We start from the raw sequence: 14810 nt of genomic DNA on the forward strand, positions 1-14810 counted from the left end.
GAGCAAACATATTAAGAACAGTATGCCATATACGCCAGGTCCCTTGAAACATATGCTGTGCAGATGTTTCTTCCCTGCAGCGACTGTGTCAAGCAGCAAGGATGTACCGGCTTCTGGCACCCTCCCCCAAGCCTTCCAGGACCAGAGGCCACCCCTTCCGGGGGAGGGACACGGGAGGGCAGGGCCTGCACCCTGGAAGAGTTGGGAAGTGTTTGTCAGACCTGAGCCCCCGCGATGGGCTTGGCTGAATTTTCTTTTGTTCACTCTAGTGGGGTCTGATTTTATATCATTGATTTTGTCGATTTTAACAGAAAAATGAGGTCCTTAGCTCTGAGTAAATGCAATTTGGTTGCCAAAATTCTTTCAAATATAGGAGTGATGGAGAAGGAAATGACAGTTTGGGCATTTCGGGTCAAAGAATAAGCCGAAGTCGCCCAGCTGGTAAGAGGCAGAGCTGGAATTTGAGACCAGCAGGCAATGGCGCGGGCCTGCTGCTCAGATCCCAGCCCATTGTCCAGGCTTCCAGAAGAGAGCTGACTCTCACCCCCGCCATCTGCTGCCACGTGCCACCTGCCTGTCCTGGAGGCCACTCCGGCTCCCTGGAGACTCCCTGGGACCAGTCTTTGCCCCACTGATCACCCACTGCCCTCAGAACATAAGAAACTGAAACTTTAACCAGGCAAAATGCTGTCTCTCCTGTAGGAGGCAGATGCCCCCACATCTGGATGGGAGAAGAGAAGTCAGCTAGACCCATCCCACCCTCTGTCTCCCCCCACCTGACCCCATCGCTGAGGGGTTGATTCTCCTGCCACCTCTGCCCTTGTCTGGCTAAGGGAGCCTGACAGTCCCAGTGTGAGGGGTGCCCTGCACAGGAGTCTGAAACGGACCGGGTGCAAATTGCCCCAGGTGACATCAGGTCAGCAGAATGGGAAAGGGCAGCCACATGGGGGACCCAGGTGGGTTTCTAGGAGGAGGGACATGTATGCCAGGGCTAGGGAGGAGAGGGCGAGGTGGGCCCAGGGACAGGTGGGCAATCTACCAGGTGTGTGTGTGGGGGAAGGGAATGGGGGAGGGGCTTCTGGGAGGGCCCAAGGGGAGGAATCACCACAATGATGGCCCCAGTAGCTTCATTACTGAGCGTGGTAGGGGAGCTCAGAGATGCAATATGTCTCCAGCAGCAAAGGCATCTGGGAAATATTGGACTCTGTTTAACCTGTGACTGTTTATTTTTTTTTAATATAGTTTATTAATTTCAGAGAGGCAGGGAGAGGGAGAGGGAGATAGACACATCAATGATGAGAAAGAACCATTGATTGGCTGCCTCCTGCACGCCCCCTACTGGGGATCAAGCCTGCAACCTGGGCATGTGTCCTTGACCGAAATCAAACCTGGGACGCTCTAACCACTGAGCCAAACCGGCCTGGGCTTAACCTGTGACTGCTTAACTCTCTGTAGCCTCAGGTTTGGCTGACAACCCAGAAAGCCAGAATGCTGCGCAAAGAGAAAGGTCAGGCCCCAGGGGTTAATGAATGCATATAGTGTGTGGAAAACTGCCTGGTGTCATCGGTTAATTTAGAAATGCACCGTTCCTACTGGTGGTCTGTGACTACCCACCATATGCTTTTAACCCCCTATGAAAAAGAGACCCTGTCCTGGGAGGGGTGGATTTATGCACAGCCGGCCACCCCTGGCAGCAAGCAGCTGCTTTGCCCGTGTGTGTAAGTTCCTCCTATTAAAGCTCTTATGAATTTGAATAAAACTATACATGTCAGTTCTTTGAAATCGATCCTGCATTTAGACTTTCGGGACTTCCCCTCCACAAGCATGTACTTGTCTCAGAGCCTGTGCTAGGGCCGTGGAGGGGAGGGCCTCATTGTAGTGGCCTCAATGTACAGATGGGGAAATGAGGCAGAGAATAAGCCAAATCCCATAGTTGTAAGAGGAAGAGGGGCCAAGAGGAGTTCCCTCACCAGCATCAGGTTCCCGTTGCAAAGCTGGGGGAGGGGGGGTGTTCAGCTAGAGGAGGGGCCCGCAGACCTGCACATCAGACCCTCTGCGGCTACAAATGCTCCCCAGGTGATTCCAGGGAGCATCAGGGGCGGAGAACCCTGGAGGCCCCTCCAGCCAGGGCCTGGGAAGAGCCAAGGAAACAACTCCCCTCCCAGGCTTCTCCCACCTGCCTTCCCCTTCCTCACACACCCCTCCCCTTTCCCTCCACCCCCACCCTGCATTCCATACCTCACAACTGGATTGAAAGATACCATCCAGTATCACTCTTCAAGCAGAGATATGGGCCTCCCCCCAGGGCCGGGTGGAGTGGCTGCAGCTCACTGTAGACTGAACCTCCCAGCTGGCACGGAGCAGGGTAACGCTCTCTCACTGCCCAGATGAACACACTGAGGCCAGAGGCCAATCAAGAATTCTCAGCCGCACACGGATTTACAGATGCAGGGGAAACTCACAGGAGAAACTGTTGAAAAGTTGGGACGTGGATGTCTAGAGCAGGAAAGGAAAGAGGACAAGAGTGCTACTTCGTGTGATCATTTGTCTAAAATTTTATTTGCAGGTCAGACTTTGGTAAAAATAATAATTGATGAAAAAACAGCAAACAAGGAAGGAGGCCTGCCCAAGGGCACTGCAAAACCTCACAGTCTATGCTGGGGCAGGAACCCAGGTCTCCTGACTTTATCCAGTACCTCTGCTGCCAAATATCCCTCCACAGCCTCGAGCCAGGACGCTGGCCTGTTTCAGACCCCCCTCCCCCACACCCACCAGACAGACGGGAGGGCCTGCCCAGCCCCACAGGCACCAGTCAGGTGCCTGATGATGAGGGAGGGCAGGCGCCTCGGGAACTGGGGCAACAGTTGCTCATCCCCAGGTGAGTCAGGCAGGAAGGGGAAGGAGGAGGGAATGGGAGGGAGAGGCTGTTTCCGTGCCCCCACTCCAACCTTAGTCTTCAGGGCTGTCGGATTTAGCAAATAAAAATTCAAACTGGCCAGTTGAATTTGAGACACACCATGAGTAATTTTTAAGTGTAAGTATGTCTCCAATATCGCATGGGACCTTCTTATACTAAAAAAAGAGTTTCTAATCTGAAATTCAAATTTAACTGGGCATCCTATGTTTTATCTGACAACCCAAGATCTCAGGGGGAGAGGCCCCTGTTCTGGGGCAGCTGTGACTCTGGGGGCAGAACAGTGGTCACTCTGAACGAAGAAAACCCTGCAGAGGCGACTGGAAGACACAGGGAGAGGCTGAGGGAAGCGGAATGAGGAAGTGAGAGGGGAGCTCCCCAACCCTTTATCCAGACCACTACCTCTGAAGGCAGCCCTGGGACTGCCCAGGAGGAACCTCTTAGCCAGAGGGACACATCCAGGGGCTCCTGAGTGGCATTTCCTGTCACTTGTGGTCCTCAATCCAGCCCAGGACTGGCATCTGAGGTCCAGTTCAACTGGGGCTACAGCAGGAATAGAAATGGACCAGGAAGCACATGTCTGTAAATTCTTAAGTGGGGGGTGGTGGGTGGGTGAGGGAGTGGGAGGATGCAGGGGCAGGAGGATGTGGGGAGGCAGAAGTCACAAAGGAAAAGATTGATTGCTAGATTTCAGATGATGTAACAATAACACAACTCCTGACTACAAAGTTATCATAAACAAAGATAAAAGACAAATGACATCTGTAACATATATAATATCCAGAATGTATAAAGAACTTCCACAGTTCAATAAGAAAAAGACAAACTGTAGAAAAATGAACAAAGGATAATGAGATCATTTTATCTGTCAACTTTTTTGTTTTTTTGTTGTTTTGTGTTTTTTTTTGTTTTGTTTTGTTTTAAAAAAATATTTTATTGATTTTTTACGGAGAGGAAGGGAGAGGGATAGAGAGTTAGAAACATCCATGAGAGAGAAACATCCATCAGCTGCCTCCTGCACACCCCCTACTGGGAATGTGCCCGCAACCAAGGTACATGCCCTTGACCGGAATCGAACCTGGGACCCTTCAGTCCACAGGCCGACGCTCTAGCCACTGAGCCAAACTGGTCAGGGCTGTTTTTGGATGAGATGAATATTTAAAGAGATAAATTTTGTCCGAAGCAAATTGCCCACCATAATGTGGGCCATCTCCAGTTAGTTGAAGGCCTGAATAGAACAAAAAACTGGCTTCTCTAAGCAAGAGGAAATTTTTCAGCGACTGCCTTTGGACTTCATCTGCACCATCTGCTCCCCTGAGTCTCTAGCCTGCTGGTTTACCCTGAAGATTTTGGACTTGCTAGCTTCCATAATCATGTGAGTCAATTCCTTTTAAAATCTCTTTCTACGTACACAAGCAATTAGTTCTGTTTCTCTGGAGAACCCTGACTAATGCAGATAAGAACAGGCAATTCACAGAAGAAATATATAAACAGAATAAGTATATGCACAAATACTCAGCTTCCCTAGAGATCAAGGAGATGCTGATAAAACAACCAGGGAATATCTTTGACAGATTGGCTAAAAAAAAAAAAAAATTAAACTGGCATATCCAAAGTTGGTGAGTAAATGGGAAATAAGTGCCCCCAAACACCATGACTGAGAGTGTAAGTTGGAAAATTTTAAGGCAAGTTGTCATAAACATTTCAAATATGCAGACCCTTCACCCAGCAATGTTACATTTAGGAATTTAACCCCACCATGTGCACTCAGATACCTGTTCACAAATATTCATTGCATAATTATTGGTAACTTCAAAAAATTGGAAACACAGCCCAGCTGGTGTTGCTCAGTGGTTGAGCCAGGAGGTCACAGTTCAGTTCCCAGTCAGGGCACATGCCCAGATTGCATGTTCAATCCCCAGTGTGGGGTGTGCAGTAGGCAGTTGATCAATGTTTCTCTCTCATCATTGATGTTTCTATCTCTCCCTCTCCCTTCCTCTCTGAAATCAATAAAAAAAATATATAGAAAAAAGAAAAACTAAGAGATCAACCAAAGGACTTGTATGCATGCATATAAGCCAAACCAATGGACATGGACAACAGGGGGATGAGAGCATGAGTGTGTGTGGGGGGAGGATGGGGATTTAATAGGGGGGATGAGGACACATTTGTAATACCTTAACTAATAAAGACTTTTTTAAAAAAGAAAAACTTAAAAAAATTGGAAACACATAAAAGCTCATTACATGATACTTATTAAGCAAACTATATAACATTTAAAGCATGAAATTCTTGACAACTGTCAAAAAGAAACTAATAAATGAATGGAAAGACATCCCATATTCATGGATAGGGAGACTTAATATTGTTAAGATGGCAATATACCTCAAATTGACCTATAGATTCAGTGCATTCCCTATCAAAATCTCAACTGTCTTCTTTGCAGGAACTGATCCTAAAATTCACATAGAAATTCGAGGGACTCAGAATTAATAATAAAAAAAAATATTGAAAAAGAAGTTGGAGCACTCCTACTTCTCCCAATTTCAAAACTTGCTACAAAGCTATAGTAATCAAGACACTGTAGTACTGACATAAGGACAGACACCTGGTTTAGTGGAATAGAACTGAGAGTCAGAAATAAGCCCTCACATTTATAGTCAATTGATTTTGTCAACATTAAAAATCACAAGGCCTGGTCAAAGGGGGCTGGGAGGGCTCAGTGTATAGGGCAAATCTTTGTGTGGCTCTGGAACTTTGTTTTTTTTTGTTCTGTTTTGCTTCCCTGATCACAAAATGATTCTCCCTCCTTAAAAGCAAAAAGCAGAGAAAGATAGAGATTCCTGAATTGGAGGGTGTAAGGATACTGTAGTGTTTCTTGAGGAATAGGGGGAGGTTCTGCAGTCTTCAGGGGCCCTATACACTCTCCAAGGAAGTGGAGGTTCACTGCATCCATTTAAACATACATACATATATATATTTTAAATTGATTTCAGAGAGGAAGGGAGGAGGAAAGAGACAGAAACATCAATGATGAGTGATACCAGGTGAGCAGATAATAGGCAGTTCTCGAATGAGAATGGACCGCATTCCAAGGTTGACTCGGGTCCAAGGTTGACTGCCAGGTCCCAGGTTGACACCTGAGTCCCGGGGGCGTACAACTTCCAGCCAGGTTAGAATTCCTTTCTTTAATCAGAACAAGGCAATCCTGGTGAACAGAAGAGCATAATTAATATTTCTTATAACTTTAGCTAGCCACTAATATTCTATTTTTGCCCCTAATATCACCAGTGTGCAGAACAGTCCGGGTTCTCAGGAGCTTTATCCACTGTCTGGTCCCTCACTAGCCCCGGGCGGAGCACCCCTGCCACACCAATCCTCAACCCTGCCGCTCCTTCCCTACCCAGACTTGGACTTGTCCCCTACCCCAGCCTCACCCTCAGCTCAAGCTCTTTGCTTAGCCTACAGCACTCTCCATTCCGTCCTCCAAGGCTCAGCACCAGGCTTCCTCTGGGCCTCTGCTCTCTCCTGGTGTGTCCCCCATCACCAGCCTCTGTCTGGGCTCAGCCCTTTGGCACCGAACAGTCTGGTTCCTATTGTTGGCTAACCTGTTCTGTGTAGTACATATCTCTCTCCTCACCAGCCATGTCAATTCCTGGAAGGCAGCGCTACCTGAAACCACAAAGACACTCCCACCCTGCATCCATCCCCCTGACTGGCCTTGTACCAGGCACCCAGCAACTCTTCAAGCCCCACTGCATTGAACTTGGCATTCAATCCTTGCCCCAGGCTGCCCTTTCCGTCTCGTTTTCTAATGCTCTTTCCAACAACCCCTGTCCAACCACTTCTCCAACTTCTCCCACCTGCGTTCAAACCTTCCCAGACTCAGCTCAAAAAGGTGCCCCCCAGGTGGAATTAAATCTCTTCTTCCCGCTTAGAGCTAACCTACTACCGTTTCCCTACCCACACCGTGCACTCGGCACACGACCGTGTACCTTAAATTAGGTAGAATCTGAGTCTGTCTCCCTCCGACACCCCATGCCCTCGGTGAGCACCCTGGGGAAAGGGCCCGAGTGGTTGATCCTCGCCCTCACAACTCTCTTTCAGCCCAAAGTCCAATCTGAGTTTGTTGAATAGACTAGAAACAGGATGGACAAGCGTCCCAAATCCAGAAGCGAACATCCCGCAAACGCCCTTAAACGTACACTCTAAGGGGCAGCTCCTTGGGCTGCCAATGTCTGCAGACGGACGCTGCCCCACCTCGGGCAAACCACCCGGCGCCCGCACCAGGCAAAGAGCAAGCCAGGGCGCCCATCACATGATTCTCCAATCACATGATCCCTAGAAAAGGGGGAGGGAGCGAATTGAGTAGAAAAGAAGCACAGCCTTCCAGGATGGCCCCGCCCTACATCGACGAGTAGCCAACGGGAGCTCGACAGCCCGGACGCATGGCCAATGGAAACGGAGGTGGGCGGGGCATCGCGCTGCGAGGCCCGGGTCAGTGAGCAGCGGGGTTGCAGCTGCCCAGCGAGCGCGGAGCAGGACGCAGGTAAGGCGGTCGGCGGTGCAGACCTCTCGCCCGCTCTTTCCCAAGGCCCCGGCCACAGGGACGTGGGGGCTTGAGGTTCCTCCGGTGTTCATTTCGGGAGGCAAGAGAAGACGCTTAGAGTGTCGTCTTTGGGGGTTTGCGATGCACTGGAGGGAGTTTTTTGAAGGGTGGCAATCTAAGCAGAATGGCAGTGACCCCCATTAGAAGGGACGCTCTTTCTCTACCGTCTCGCATTCCCGCAGGCTGCAGCCCCTTCCCGCAAAGCAGGGACCGCTCTGTTTTTGAGCCGGCTCCGCCTCCCCCGTCTGGTTGCGGTGGTGGTAGGTAGGTAGGTAGGTAGGTAGGTCGGTCGTCGACACGGCGCCTGGGAACGGGAGGGTCGCCCTTCCTAGTCCCGGAGCGCAGAGGACTGGAAGTGAGTCTGGAGACCTTGGCCTCCTCCAAGGACTTGGGAGTGGTTGCGTCTGGCTCTCTCTTACTTCCTTTCTTGTGGGGTGGGAGAAGCTAACTTCCGCCTTTCAGCCACTTTTTTCCTTGCTCACGCGCCTCGAGGTTGGGTTAGTTCAAATGTTGGGAATCACTTGCTTCTGACACTCAGAGTTGGGGGGCGCCACCTAGTGGAAGATGACAGAGATGGGGGCTTGGAGAGGCTCCGGTTCGCCCTCTCTGTTTTGGCCGTGAGGGTGGGGTGGGGTGAGAGGCCGCCTCTCAAAACCCACCTGCGAGGAATTGGGCTCCCACCTGCCCCATCTCTGGTCCTGGGGGTGTGTGCTTGCATGTGTATTCAGTAGACACATACACTGTCATCCCTAACCTCAGGATACCCAGGAAGGAAAAGAAATCATTAGGGACCTGAATACTTTGACAGCTGTACAGGCACGCCTAAGCCAAGAAGTGGGTGGGGCGAGCTGTAGATCCCTTGCCTGGGAGCTGTGGGTGTGGAGGAGAGAGTGCAAGGGGCTGAGGTCTAGGACCAGTCGTCTTCATCCTTACCTGGCCAGGAGCTGTGGAGGGGGCAACTTTGGAGGCTCTCATATAATCATCAGTGGTGGCAATTCTAGGACTAGGACCCGTGCTGTATCCTGGCAGCTTCTGCCCTCCCTGTTTCTGCCCTGCCTGGTCCACCTGCTCAGGAGGTGCTTCTGTCCCCTCCCTCTGCTTCGACCCTAGGCCTCTACCCCTCCTGGGGTTTGTGATTCATTCCCAGGCACTGTGCATGGTGCTGTGAGAAATGAACCCGGGTCCCATATGCTCTGGAGCCATCAAGTCCTGTCACCTCTAGGACTTGATATATGACGTGGGCATGTTCCTTAGCATCTCTGAGTCTCAGTTCCTCCTTTGGAAGTAAAGGTGATAATTACTACTTTGGATGGTGGTTACAAAGGAGAAGGAAAATGTAGATTGCTTAGACTGGCTCCCAAGAGGCTCAACAAACACTGTTTTTGCCCCTCGAGGCAGGGTAACATCTGGGCCGCCCTTGAACTAGTGGGGCTGGCTGAGCTTGGGGGAAAGTTGTTTAGGAAGTGAGAGGCTGCGCCCCATCCCCAGAGACCGAAGCTGGTTCCTTCTGCTGACTCCGGAGTGGGCTCTTGTGGGCTCTCTTCATGTGCAGCTGAGTTTCGGCTCCGGACACTGGCAAGGGCAGGGAGGGTATGTGTGGAGAGTCTGAAAGGTCCTGGTGGTGTTGAGGGCCCTTTGGACACAGTGTCTCAAAGGCCGACCCAGCCTGTGTCCCTTTCCCTTGGTGAGGGGGGGATGGCCAGTGAGCAGGTCGTGACTGGCCTCTGGGGAGGGTAGCCCAGATTCCACTTCCCTTTTCTCGTTTCCCAACCCCGTGGTTTCTCATGTTGTCATGTGACATCCCCTCCCCCGCCAACAGGCCTTAGCGGGGTGCAGGTGTGAACACAGTATCAGGCAAGGAGACATTCAGAGGGGCGAGCTGGGGAAGTGAAACCCTGGCTTTTTTTCCGAGGGGACTCAGTCCTTGCACTAGTGTGTCTTCCCGTGACTACTGATGCCTCCCCCACACCCCAGAGGCAGCCCAGTCCCACAGGTCAGACCCACAAAACCCACAAATCTTCCTGACTCTTACATGACCACATTTCTACACATTCACCCAGGATAGGCCACATGTTAGGGACACAGATTCACACATACTCATGTCAGCATTCACGTTCATGGGTGTACACGCACTCCGGCATGTGTGACGCACACACACAGGACACATGTAGGAAGCGAATCTCAGGCCCCACATCTTGCTTCCTCCCTGGACAAGGAGTTGTGGGGGAGGCTCGGGTAGTCCCAGGCCTGGGCCTGGGGGGAGACTGGCCCCAGAATCAAGGGTGGCGTGGACTTAAGCTAGTTGCCAAATGCCTCTTGGTACTTTGCAGGTGGATCATGTGGACCCTGGTGAGCTTGGCGGCCTTAGTGACAGGGCTGGTGGCTGGAACGCAGTGCCCAGATGGTCAACTCTGCCCTGTGGCCTGCTGCTTGGACCCAGGAGGAGCCAGCTACAGCTGCTGCAATCCCCTGGTGAGTGCCCTCAGCCCAGGCACGAGCTGGCAGCTGGGGTTTTCCAAAAGGTCATGTTGGGTGGGCCCGAGGAAGCGGCCCCACTCTGTCCTTTGGATAATCCCCTCCTCTCTTCCCAGGACAAATGGCCCACAGCGCTGAGCAGGCGTCTGGGCAGACCCTGCCGGATTGATGCCCATTGCTCTCCTGGCCACTCCTGCCTCCTCACTGTCTTGGGGACCTCCAGCTGCTGCCCCTTCCCAGAGGTGAGGGCACCATTAGCTCGATGGAGGGCTCAGTTCTGTGTTCACATGTTTCCTACACTCTTCCGCCCCAGGTAAGAGGGCCTAGTCAATGCAGCTCTCTGTGTCCCACAGGCCGTGTCATGCGGGGATGGCCGCCACTGCTGCCCAAGGGGCTTCCACTGCAGTGCTGATGGGCAGTCCTGCTTCCGAAGATCAGGTGCAGTAGGGGTGGGGGTGGAGGGCAGGCAGATGGGCGGCATGTAGAGCTGGAGCACCCAGGAGCCCAGCTGGCTGGGTGACCCTGATTTCTGCTCTCATGTCCTCATTCGTGTGGCATCTGTACTAAGCACCCGCCCTGCTCTGGATAGAGGGGCAGCACTGGGGCTAAGAGGGGAAGGAGAGAACTCGAGACCCCAGGCCTAGAGCCAGACATTGCAGGGGTGGGGAGAGGCCAAACTGGGCTGGTTTAATGCCAACCCAGTCAATGGATGCCCCTGTCTTGTGCCATGTGTCTGAAGCAAGGCCTGGCTTGTGGGAGAGTGGTTGAAGAGTGCCTGGGATCCTGGCCGGGTGGCTCAGTTGGTTGGAACATCGGCCCGTAGTACACCCAGATTGCAGGTTTGCTTCCTGGTCAGGGCGCATACCTAAGTTGTTGGTTTGATCCCGTCAGGGCGTGTACGGGAGGCAACTGATTGATGCTTCTCTCTCACATTGATGTTTTTCTCTCTCACCCTTCTCTCTAAAATCAGTAAAAACATATCCTTGGGTGAGGATTTAAAAGAAAAAAGTGCCTGAGCCCTAGTGCCAGCCCCCCGACCTCCTGTAGCTGGGAGGGTAGGCCCTGTGCCAGCAGCTCCTTGAGTGATGGAGGCAATGACCTCCACTGACTGGGCTGGTGGCTGACTGGGCCATCCTGTCCACAGATACCAACCCCCTGGGTGCTGTCCAGTGCCCCGGCAGCCAGTTCGAGTGCCCCAACTCCTCCACGTGCTGCATTATGCCTGACGGCTCCTGGGGATGCTGCCCCATACCCCAGGTACAGGTTTGGGAAGGTAAGGGTGGGAGGGGGGCAGCAGGAGCAAAGTGAGGGGCTGGAGGGGGCAAAGACAGAGTTGGGACCATCTCTTCTCAGGCTACTTGCTGCGAAGACAAGGTGCACTGCTGCCCCCGTGGTACCACCTGTGACCTGGCTCATACCCGCTGCCTCACCGCCTCGGGCACCCTCCCCCTGGCGAAGAAGATCCCAGCACAAAGGACTAATAGAGCAGGTGAAGAGATGGGTGAACTTCGGGTTGGGGGTTGGGAGTAAGGAGAGGCCTTGCCTGGCTTCTAGCTGAGGAAAAGTTCCCCTCCACCCTGGCTGCCCCTCACACCTTTCTCCCCTTCCAGGGATCATGTGCCCAGATGGACAGTCCCAGTGCCCTGACGATTCTACCTGCTGTGAGCTGCCTAATGGGAAGTATGGCTGCTGCCCAATTCCTAATGTGAGTGAGGGGCTATGCCAGTGGGGCTATGCCAGTGGGGCTATGTGCCCACAGCCACCTAGCCTGGACACCTACCTTGCAGGGATTCCAGGGGTCTGAGGCTGGCTGACAGGTTGCTGGGAGCCTGGCTGCTCGGGACGTATGCTACCCCCTAGTGGGGGATTGGGGCAGTGCCAGCTGTCAGCCTGACTTCCTTGTGCTCAAGTAAGACTGGAAGCCACAAAGACCCACCCTTGCCTTCACCCAGGCCATCTGCTGCGCCGACCACCAGCACTGCTGCCCCCAGGACACCATGTGTGACCTGGCCCGGAGGAAGTGCGTCTCCAAGGAGAACACTACGGACCTCCTCACCAAGCTGCCAGCACACACAGGTACCAGAAGCAGGCCTCAGACTCCCACCTGCCCCAGGAGGAGCTTCCCACCAGGCTCTTCCAGGAGCAGATATGGGGGGGGGAGGGGGCACTGGTCGCTGCATGGAGGGGCCAGGGCAGGTACAGCCCCCTCTTCTCCTCATTGGGCTTCGCTTTAGGATCCCTGCCAGGGGTGGCCTTCCATCCTCAACATCTGGTTCCAGCTGTGGAGCCCACCAAGGGTAGGACCTCCAGACGGTCCCCAGTGCCACTGCTGACTTGTCCTCCTTGCCCAACCCACAGTGCAGGAGGTGAAGTGTGACACGGAGGTGAGCTGCCCAGAGGACTACACCTGCTGCCGCCTACCGACGGGAGCCTGGGGCTGCTGCCCTTTTGTCCAGGTACCCAGGAGTGGTGGGTGGGCTGGGCTGAGGGGGGCAGCAAGCTAGGCCCCTGTGCCTACTGCCCCTTCTCCACCCACCCTAGGCTGTGTGCTGTGAAGACCACGTGCACTGCTGCCCAGCCGGGTTTACGTGTGACATAGAGAAGGGTACCTGTATGCAGGAAGGCCTCCAGCTGCCCTGGACGGAGCAGGCCCCAGCCCGCCTCAGCCTGCCAGTCCCCCAAGCCATGGAGAGTGATGTCCCCTGTGATAATGTCACCAGCTGCCCCTCCTCCACCACCTGCTGCCAACTCGAGTCTGGAGAGTGGGGCTGCTGTCCTGCCCCAGAGGTGCATGGGTACTGGGGTAGCATTGGGGGGGGGGGGCATTGTCTTGACCTGGGCAGGTGGCCAGACTCCTGTTACCTTGCTCTTCTCCTCTCTGCCTGGCCCACAGGGGCACACCAGCTCTCAGATTTCATTCCCAGCTGGAAGGACTGAGCAGAAGAGGCAGAATGGGATAGGGGCTCAGGGTTTCGTCCCACACAGTATAGCTTCCTGGATCACGCTCTCCGCCCTTTCTCCCTTCGCCAGGCTGTCTGCTGCTCGGACCACCAGCACTGTTGCCCTCAGGGCTACACATGCTTGGCTGGGGGGCAGTGTCAGAGCGGGAACCAGATCGTGGCTGGACTGGAGAAGGTGCCTGCCTACCGGGCTTCCTTGTCCCAACCCAAAGACATGGACTGTGACCAGCACACCAGCTGCCCAGTGGGGCAGACCTGCTGCCCAAGCCTGAGTAAGAGCTGGGCCTGCTGCCAGTTGCCCCACGTGAGTGTCCACCTGCCTGCCCCTGGAGAGGGGAGCTGAGTCCTGGGGGTGGAGGGGACAAGAGCATAATGCCACTCCCCCCCCACCCCCCCAGGCTGTGTGCTGTGAGGATCACCAGCATTGCTGCCCCAATGGGTACACCTGCAATGTGAAGGCCCGAACCTGTGAGAAGGAGGTGGATTCTGCCCACCTGCCCCTCGGCCCTCATGTGGGTGTGGGGGACGTGGAGTGTGGAGAGGGGCACTTCTGCCACGATAACCAGACCTGCTGCCGAGACAGCCGCGGGAGCTGGGCCTGCTGTCCCTACCGCCAGGTCAGTGCCACTCCCTACCCTGGGTCTGGTACGGGCCTGGCCAGGTCCGGCTCTAACCCTCGTACCCTCCTCTGACCATCCAGGGCATGTGTTGTGCCGATCAGCGTCACTGCTGTCCCGCTGGCTTCCGCTGTGGGGCCAAGGGCACCAAGTGTTTGCGCAGGGAGACGCTGCGCTGGGACACTCCCCTGAGGGATCCGGCCCCAAGGCAGCTGCTGTGAGGAGAGACTGGACCAAAGACACTCCACAGCCCTCGGGTCCCTGTTCGGAGGGCACCCGCTGCTCAGGCCTCCCTGTCACCTCTCCCCACCAAACTCTCCCGGACTCTCCATCTGAGTCCCCCATCATGGAGGTGGGGTCTCCATCTAAGGCCTCCCCGTCACATGGGGAGCTGTGGCAAAAGCCACGCTACAAGCTGCCATTCTCTCTCTCAATTTCTATGGACCCTGTGGCCAGGTGCTCTTCCCTATCCACAGGTGTGTGTCTATGTGTGTCTGTGTGTGTGTGTGTGTATGTGCTCCAATAAAGTTTGTACACTTTCTTAATAGTGTCTGATTTGGCCGCCCAGCCTGCCTTCCCCAGGAGGGCCCTGAGCAAGGGTGCCCATCCAGCACCCACATTCCCTCAGCCCCACAGACACACACCGAGTTCATCTCACCAGTTTTATATTTGCTGCTGCCCACAGCGGTCCTATCACATCATCCCGTTGCCCAGAGCCCCCCAGCCACTAGCCCCGTGACTTGGTAGCCCAGAGGTGGGCTAGTCTGCAAGCAGCACCCCTCCCTTCCCAGGGGTCCACGGAGAACTCCCCCTCCCTTCCCAGGGGTCCACGGAGCACTCCCCCTCCCTTCCCAGCCCTCACACTAGCAGCTAAGGCCTGGCTGCCCCTCCTGCTTCCTCACAATAGAACTTTCTATGTACACCGTTTATACAGGCACTGCTTGCCCCCCACCCCACCCGCCTCCCCAGCACCTCCCAATGGGGGTCTGGACCCCTCCCACCGCCTTCTTGGAGGCAGCCATGGGGTCCCTCCCCAGCCATTACCCAGCACATACCACTGAACAGCTCTGCAGGCCTCTGGGCACCTTTCAAAAAAAAAAAACGCCACTCCCGGGTGCGCACCCCGGGGACAGGCCCAGGCGGGCGGGGCGGAGCCAGACCCGCAGACGGTGCCGGGTCCGGAGGAGGCGCTATTTGACGTTGAACACCATCAGCGGCCGCTCCTCCCGCCGCTG

At 54.4% G+C, this 14810-nt stretch overlaps 2 protein-coding genes across 2 annotated transcripts in view; one reads left to right on the forward strand and one right to left on the reverse strand.

The window, feature by feature from the left end:
• Positions 1-7390: 7390 nt before the first annotated feature.
• GRN (granulin) lies at positions 7391-14116 on the forward strand. The gene is made up of 13 exons (XM_014537741.1): positions 7391-7463; positions 9854-9995; positions 10115-10240; positions 10352-10436; positions 11143-11255; positions 11352-11487; positions 11609-11703; positions 11951-12074; positions 12357-12454; positions 12540-12785; positions 13029-13262; positions 13357-13575; positions 13659-14116. Exons 2-13 carry the CDS (start codon positions 9861-9863, stop codon positions 13794-13796), a joined length of 1749 nt encoding a protein of 582 aa, XP_014393227.1. The 5' UTR covers positions 7391-7463; positions 9854-9860; the 3' UTR covers positions 13797-14116.
• Positions 14117-14765: 649 nt separating this feature from the next.
• The window catches only part of FAM171A2 (family with sequence similarity 171, member A2), a 7665-nt gene continuing 7620 nt past the window's right edge, over positions 14766-14810 (reverse strand). Inside the window, exon 9 of the mRNA XM_005863888.2 lies at positions 14766-14807. Within this exon, the coding sequence (XP_005863950.2) occupies positions 14766-14807 (42 nt within the window). The remainder of the gene's footprint in view (positions 14808-14810) is intronic.

The sequence above is a fragment of the Myotis brandtii genome, unplaced genomic scaffold (assembly GCF_000412655.1).
Source record: "Myotis brandtii unplaced genomic scaffold, ASM41265v1 scaffold1814, whole genome shotgun sequence".
Lineage (NCBI taxonomy): Eukaryota > Metazoa > Chordata > Mammalia > Chiroptera > Vespertilionidae > Myotis > Myotis brandtii.

Excerpts from the sequence above, each read along its gene's own strand:
- GRN (XM_014537741.1), top strand. The coding sequence starts at position 9,861 with ATGTGGACCCTGGTGAGCTTGGCGGCCTTAGTGACAGGGCTGGTGGCT. Across the intron at positions 10,241-10,351 it reads GCTGCTGCCCCTTCCCAGAG|GCCGTGTCATGCGGGGATGG; the intron begins GTGAGGGCACCA and ends TGTGTCCCACAG. Across the intron at positions 11,488-11,608 it reads ACAAAGGACTAATAGAGCAG|GGATCATGTGCCCAGATGGA; the intron begins GTGAAGAGATGG and ends CTCCCCTTCCAG.